The sequence below is a fragment of the Cygnus atratus genome, chromosome 1 (assembly GCF_013377495.2).
Source record: "Cygnus atratus isolate AKBS03 ecotype Queensland, Australia chromosome 1, CAtr_DNAZoo_HiC_assembly, whole genome shotgun sequence".
NCBI lineage: Eukaryota > Metazoa > Chordata > Aves > Anseriformes > Anatidae > Cygnus > Cygnus atratus.
The window spans coordinates 102,402,409-102,410,433 of NC_066362.1; the positions used below are offsets into that span (position 1 = coordinate 102,402,409).

General features: G+C 48.0%; 1 protein-coding gene across 1 annotated transcript; it reads right to left on the reverse strand.

Moving 5' to 3' along the window:
• Positions 1–289: 289 nt before the first annotated feature.
• On the reverse strand, positions 290–3,920 carry LOC118247602 (homeobox protein NANOG). Its single transcript, XM_035545711.1, has 4 exons — positions 3,752–3,920; positions 3,308–3,576; positions 2,492–2,581; positions 290–2,044 (listed from the first exon to the last, which is right to left on the reverse strand). The coding sequence occupies exons 1-4, from the start codon at positions 3,918–3,920 to the stop codon at positions 1,628–1,630; spliced, it is 945 nt and encodes a 314-aa protein (XP_035401604.1). The 3' UTR covers positions 290–1,627.
• Positions 3,921–8,025: the final 4,105 nt, after the last annotated feature.

Sequence of the window (8,025 nt, forward strand, 5' to 3'; positions counted from 1 at the left end):
TCCCAACTGAACTGAGTATCCCTCATACCTAAAGTTACTCTTAATCATTACTAGCAACCCAGTTGCCTACTCCTGGAATCCCCCTTGCACTAGGCAACACACCTGCTTATTGAAGTCAAGGCTGATGACTCCTGTGACCTACTCCCTTTAAGCAGTTGCTGGTTCCTACTTCTGGGAGAAACAACAGGATTTTTCCCTCCTTTCCTCAATGGTTCCAGAGGAAAGGAACCACCATTCCCTTAAAATGCTGTTCTGGTGAAAGATGCAAGTTGGAAACACTGTTTAGGCATTAAAATAGTCATTTATTTTCAATTCTAACAAGTTTATAAAAACATTAAGCAGATGCAAAGTAATAAAAGACAACATGCATATACCATAAGAACATGCTCAAGATCACTGCAAGAAAATACACTTAATAAAATGAAACTGGAACACAACAAATATTCGTCTCCTTTGCAGTGAGTTTAGCTATGACACACAATCCTCATGCATACACTAAAACACAGGATTGCAGTAAAAAATGTGCATTAGTGACAAAAAATACCAAAAGTTATTTATGCTTTTACAATTTACTCTTGCCAGCTCATTTTGTATTCTTGGGCAGTGGCAGACAGGCTTCTACAATTCTACCACCTAGCATGCTTTTAAGTAGCTGGCCATCTCTACCCCTGAGAAAACTGCCATGGTATTGTCACTGTGTTCATGAAGTGCTAGTGAACCATGACATACGGGTAAGTAAACTGTTCTCACCACTTCAAACAGAAATGGCACTTTGGGATATCCTCTGCTGCAATATTCAGGTTGGGACAAACCAACAGTATCTCAGCAGAAAGATTAAGGAAGGCAAGATCTAAACTGCATAGGAACAGTTCCAGAGATCCATTGTGAATGATTTGACAGGCACAAAGAAGTTAGCAGCTCTGGAAACTATGGAGAAAGTTTCCATTTCAACTATGGGAAATACTCTTCTCCACTTTCTTTTACTCCTCCTCTCAATTGCCCTAATGTACACAGGAAGGTACCAGGCAAGGAATAGACTGGTGCTGACCTCTCCAGGAGGAGGAAAGGAAAAGTAACTTTGGATCAAAGCCATCTGAAATCAGATGACCTTTTAGCTTTTCATTGATGAATGAGAGGAGCCAGATGAACTTATGAGCTGTCTGAGGTATCAAAAAAAAAAATGAAGGCAAGACAGCAAGATAGATGCTGGGTTACAGTGGGTATTTCTTGCAGAAGTGCAAGAAAAGTCTTCTCCAGCAAAATCCTGCTGCAAAACACAGGGCAAGGATCAGAGAATCACTGACTAAAGAGGCAGCAGAGTAGGTCTTGGACAGTAAACATTAACCTTCACCATCTCTACTGCTCCTGGCTGTAGCATTGCACGTTCCCCTCCATGAATGCAGTTTTGTCTATCTACACACGAAACACCCTTGGCCAAGGGTTAACTATGCACAGACAAGTTCTTTTAAACAGAAAAGAAGCCAAACACAGCAGGGTGCTAAGCCCCACCAGGAGTAAAAGCAGGAATTGAGGAGGGGCAAAAGAAAGGAATAAAAATTGGAACTCTGAGTCAAGACCCTAGAAGCCCCATGACAGAAAACAGGAAGAGGGAGAAAAACACTTTGGTCTAAGACTCATAACCACTCTGGGTCCCCAGGGTATGCCAAGGGGCCTGGTACTGATGCCGTACAGGAGAGCTTGAGAACTGTGTGATACTATCAGAGGTACTCTGGAAGCTGTAGTTGTCTTCTGACTGCAGGCCATCATAATCCACATTGGTAGGGTAGCCATGATAGAAGTTCATCTGCTGAGTTAATAAACCCATGGCTTGCTGGGTGTTGCAGCTTGTCCCACCTTTTCCAAAGAACCCTTCGTCCTCCACAGCCATGAATGGGTACAGGCTCTGCCCATTCCCGTAAGTCTGGCCACTGCTGTAAGTTTGGTGCACGTTGGTCACAGCCTGAAGGTTTCTGTTGGCACCAGCAGGGAATCCCTGGTGAAACGTGGGGGTCATATCCAGGTATGAAGCTTGATGAAACCCATTCTAGGAGAGACAGAGACAGCTGTTCAGCAGTTAAGAGCAGGCACACCAACTGTGCCCATTGTTTTAGATGTGTCCTCCTTTCCACCCTTTCCAAAATCAGTTATTTTCAGTCCACATCATCCTCACTATAGATATATAATAGCGGAGATCATAAGATCTAAAGTTAGAAATCCCCAAACCAACATGTCTGGGAACGCCATGCTGGAAATAAAAACAGCATGAGTAGGCCTTGGTGGCCCTCTCCAGCCAATTCTTAACCTGGAAATAAGTGGATAAAGTTATGTCAGTTGCCAGGGCAGGCTTAGAATAGATGCTGCTGTAAAACCTGTAAACCTGTGCTGTAAAGATGAGAAATACAACTGTCTTAAACATGATGCACTTTTCAACACAGAACAGAGGATCCCTGACTGGTGGAAATAAAGCACAGGGAAGGGGCGATTCTCTCACCTGTGGTAGATACATCCCTTTTTCCACCCACTGACTCTCCTTCTGACAACGTTTAAACTTCATCCGTTGGTTCTGAAACCATGTTTTCACCTAGAAGTGAAGAGGACATTGAACATTAGAAATTCATTTTTATTTGACTCTCAGTACATATCCTAAAGATGTGTTAGTTTCTACAACAGTTTCTGCTTGGGTCCTAATATAGTGCATAGTTTCAGCAGCTAACTTTATGCGTCAGTAGAATCAAAACTGAGACTAGCACACTTACCGCTCAGGTCACCATGGGATCTTTCATGCTCAACATATCAAAAACCCTTCCTGAAAGACAGGCCAGACAAGACAACTGCCGAAACATCGCTTGTACAGCAGCAGCAGCACCTCACCGCTGTGACAAGATCAGTGCTGATTCAGTAATGACTCATGGCCTCAGTCACACATGAGTAGCTAGCAAGGAAAAGATCACCTCTTAAAGGAAAGACTGAGGGTGCCACTCCGTATAAGAGCGGTGCCAAATATCTGTGTTTTCATATTGCAACATACATTCATACAGAGCAGTAACCTGACTAAATGGCACTGCCCTGTGCTTCCGAACACCTGCACACAGTGGGTGGATAGTGCAGGAACTAAGAGGAAGACTGAGTCATAAGTTTTCACACCCTCTACTCTCTCACATAAGCAATCAGATAAATAAGATAATTAAAAACACTCCTCTGGGGATCAAGAGGAAAAAAAAAAAACCAACGAAACAACAATTGGTTGTGCTAGCAAGATCACTGCACAACAGGGGTGCAACTTAGCTGCTCAGAGCAAGACATTCACCTGCTTGTAGGTGAGCCCCAGGGCCACTGCCAGCTCCCGGATCTGATGGGGGCTGAGGTACTTCTGGGCCTGGAACCGCTGGTGCAGGGTTTGCAGCTGCTCCTGGGAGAAGGCTGTGCGGCTCTTGGCCTTCTTCGCTCCGCCCTCACCTTTCTCCTTGACCTTCTGGAAACTGGGATGGGGAGACGGGCGCTCCGCGGTGGGGCTGGTGGCAGAGTCCGGGGTGTACTGGACGAGCGTCCCAGAGCTGGAGGAAGCTGGAGAGGCGTCTGGGGAGGAAAGAAGCAGTGAGCAGTCACACTTAAAATTCGACGTCCAGCTTCCCGAAAGGGTCACGGATGCCGGGAGCGAGGGGTGCCCTGCCGGGACGCAGAGCCCTTGCCAGGCCCCTGCCCGAAGCGGGCAGCCCCCGGCGGACCCCGGGGTCGCCCCCCCCGGCCGTACCTGGGTGACTGGGCGTCCTCTGCTCGGCGGGCAGGGAGAGCAGGTCCGCCGCCGGGGCCTCCTCGGCGGCCGCGCCGTCCATGCTGCCGGCGGAGGGCCAGCAGTAGTGGCCGTACCTGAGGGCGCCAGCATGGGGCGGGTAGGGCGGCATGGCCAGGTGGGCGCTCATGGCCGGGCCGGCACCCCCAGCCCCGGGCGCCTGCCGCACGCAGATACCCCATTAGGCGGAGCCGGGGGGTGCTTTATGTCCTCCCCAGGCCGGCCTCGGCTGGAAGGGACGGTCACGGCCATTGTCATGTTAAAAGCCGGTTGATTGGGGGGGAGTGGCTCTGGGGGCGCTGAGGGACGGGGGCAGCGCAGCCCTCCCCGCGGGGACCCTGATCCCACCTCGGGGCCCGACGGCCCGGTCGGGCAGGCGCCCCCGCCCCCACGTTTCACACTCCTTCTCCCCACCTACGCCTCCCCAGCGGCCCCCACCCGAGCGGGAAGAACGGAGGGGAGGCCGGAACCTCCCCCGGGGCATGCGGGGGCTGTTCGTGTCTGCATTGCAGATCGCAGCCATCGCGGCCAGCAGATAAGCACTCCGCCTCCCCACCGGTCAATGCGGACTGGGGGGCAGGGGAGGGGGCGACTCCCCTGAGCGCCCACCCTGTACTGCGGGGAAGGGGGCCCGAAGAAAGATGAACTGCTCCCCAGCTCTTCCAGCTGCTAACCCAAGGCCGGGGCAGGCCGGCCTGTCTTGCAGGGACATAGATGTGGTACTTTTCAAGCTGCTTTCCTCAGCCATTTACCATTTTTTTTCCTAGCTTTTTAAAGAAGTTAGAGCTTATAAAAAAAAGTTTGGTTTTACTACACACCAGGAAAAGATGGGAATTATGGAGCTGAGGGCTGTACACCTATAAAAGAGCCTTATAGGTCTTAAACACTTAAAGCCAAGGCCTACAGTCTGCTCAGGGAAACTAAGCTACTTCCTCCTTCCTACCCCAACACCAATAAACACCACCCCACAAATAAACTATTATCACTTCCTTTAGGGAAATCAAAAGTTTATCAGGATGATCTCATTGCCCAGGAGTTATAAAAACCTGGAAAACCTCCAGGGAGAGGTAGAAGCGAAGGCACATGACGCATCAAATTCCCCATCTTGCCTAGTGAAAGAAACAGGACACAGGCACCTACCTGTACCCAAAGGAAGGGGGAATAGTTGTTAGGCTAGTACACTGTTAATAATCTTCTAGAGATAATAGAAATGGGCCTCCTTTCCTTCCATATATCTCCTCCACCCCAGTTGAGTCATCATGAGAAATGAGCCCCAGGTGTTACCCTAAGCCCACTTTCTCTTGCACTACTGGGCAGCTGCTGGGAATTGCTGGGGCTGATGAGCTTACCTTGAGGAGCTCACAGTGGGGTGCCTTTGCAGAGCTGCTCACCTGGAGAAGGCCTTGTTGGGCCCATTTTTTGATAACCTCCTAATTAATTGTAATTTAATGGACAGGATTTGGGTAGAGAGATGATTGGGAATACAGGGAAAAGTGACTATAATTGGGTAAGAGGAATAAAATACAGTCAGTTTCTTACCCTGAAGCAAGCAGTGCAAGCTCTGGGATCTTTGCTGCTCTTGGGCTCTTGCCCTGTTCTTGCAGCTCTAGGCTGTGGGTTTCATGCAGGTTGCTTGCTTATTGCCATGGGCAATAATCAGCCAATGCATGCACAGAAAGGGTTTCTCTGTCAGACATGAAGAATGGTCGTGCAATGGTATGTTATGGAAGTGATAGCCACTGATCTGCATGGTCCCTGTGCTAATAGGGCTTCCCTGGAGATATGCATGCTACCTGCAAGGTAGTGTTTGACTTCATTGCAACAGCCCATTGCAAAGACAGAGAAAAGCACAGGATTCTGTGGTCGAGGGAGCTGTATTTGCAAGCCAAATCACTTGTTTGATTGTCTCTTGGCAATGACAGTTTGAGGAGCTCCATGTTTGCCTCTACAGTGCACATCAAGTGGGATTATAAACACTATTCCGGTATTTATTCACAAGGACACCTGGCTGGAGACAATGGTGCCCAATGCTGAGAGGTTCCAGGAAGCACTCTTGGCCATCTCACAGGCTGCAGACTGAGTCAAGAGAGGTGACACAGCTTGTCTAGGAACACCCACAGCAGAAGGACTAACGTTTTACAGATGGAGTAACACTACCTCCACCATCAGATCCCATCTTCCCTTGGTGTGTGTGTGTGTTGCGAAATGCAGCTGAACTGCTCAGGGCTTGCAATTTTTTGGTGTTGAGCTGTTTCTCTCCCAGAGACAGACCTGCTTTGTAGTCTGCATAGAACTAATTTGATTTACCCATCCTTTTCCACTTGTCTTTGTTCATCTTTTGATTTTCTCATCTCCTTTGTCTTCCATTCCCCGCCTTTTTTTATGCTTGAACTACCCAATCTATTTTCTGTTCCATATGTCCCCCTCTAGTGACATCAGTTTGCTCCTTCTCCCCAACCATACCTCTTATCAGATTATCAGACATATCTTTTGAAATGTCTTTGTGGGAGAAATTAAGCTTGTGTGAGTGTATAAAATTATACCATCTAAAGACAGTTGTTTTTTTTTTTAAATGAAAAGAAATCCAGTTGTTTTCCCCCAAATAAATTGTATACGTAAAAATGCCTTGGGAAGGTAAATCTGTAAGTCTCACAAGCACATAGGATGTTATAGGAAGCAAGATGTAGATGTTTGAGAAGCTGCCCAAGGTACTGGGTAGGGACATTTGCCATGTGACAACATCAGCCTGCAAATTGGATATACTATCCATGAATATGTAGAGTTGACGTGTATTTAAAAAAATACCTGTTGACAATGACTCCTAGAACAGAAGCATGTTTCCACTCATGTTTCTTTTTGTTGCTGTTTTCAGCTGGAACAGCAACATGATACAGATCTGGTTTAGTCCTATTCTTCCCAACAGGGTGAAGTAGCAGCAGCAATTTGTTTTTAAGCTGAAAGTTGTGACCCCCTCCCTCTTCGTCCTGTGGCCACTCCCCACTTTGGCAGTTCTCAATTTATTATGTGCCAAATATGGAGCTTTTGTCAAGTAAGCGTAAGTTGCTTTATTATGCATGTGGAAGTGAATGTAGCCAGTCACTGGGCTGAAGCTTGTCCTAATGAGACTTTTCCATAGTCCTTCCAGAGCAGAGATAGAACCTCAGGTCTAAAAGCAGTCTTGGCCTCTTGTCCTAAGCACACGTGAGACAGGACCATGGCTGGAAGATGTTTTCATCCTGCCAGTTCCCCCTGTGAGGGGTCCCCTGTTAGTGTCAGTGCAATCTCTGCCTTCAGAGGGCTGGAGCTCAAGCTTGCACCGAAGTGATAAAAACATGTATGGGAGCTGGGGAAGCAGCAGCTGACTGGTAGTGTATATCCAGCTCTGGATCTTATACCTCTGGATGAGAAATGCCATGATTTCCTACCTCAGAGCACTGCTAAGCTCATTTTCACCAGCAGGTTAATGTTATACTGGTAGAGGTAGTCTCAAATTTTATATAGGATAGGTACTCTTCTGTCCTCCTGTTGCTAGCTTAAACGTGGGGCAGTTGTGTTTTGGTGAATACTGTGAAGTGTCACTGAGAGTTCCTGTATTGTTCTGCTCACATTCTTGGTGTTCAGCAAGCTGGCAGTTGTAACAGGGGACCACGGCCTGGGCCCTGTTCCTCCTCAGAGGTTTCTCTGGGTGCCATCATCCCCCATCAGGCATGTGCATGGTAGGGGAAGGCAGGTAGAAATCCCTCCCTTGTATTCTGCTAAGCTTGTCTGGCTTTCCTTGCGAGCAGGCACCTATGATATTTTTTTACATTGAACTCTCCTTAAATTAAACTTCGGAAAAATAATTCTGCCCTGCAGCCCTCGGTACTCACCGAGCTCTTGGCTCCAGACAGCCTGCCCCCCCGTGGCTTGCTCACAGCTCACAGTCTGGACTCAGGATGCCGCGTTTGTGGAAGGGAAGGCAGCCAAGAAAGAATAACAAAAATTAGACCCTCATTCATATTACAATATGGTTTTCCTTTCTCTTGGCTCTTTAGGGGAGCAGGTCAAGAAAAGGACAAAGCTTCTCCTTTGCATTGGCAACCCAGTCTCTCAAGCACCTGAGAATTACTGGATGATGTGGCCCTTTGTTAGCTGTGGAGAGGCAGACTGGGACAGAGGAGCCACGGCATAAAACCAACTGACTCCCTGCACGGGCAGGAAAGGAGTTTCAAAATCAGGCGGTAAGAAGGCTAGTG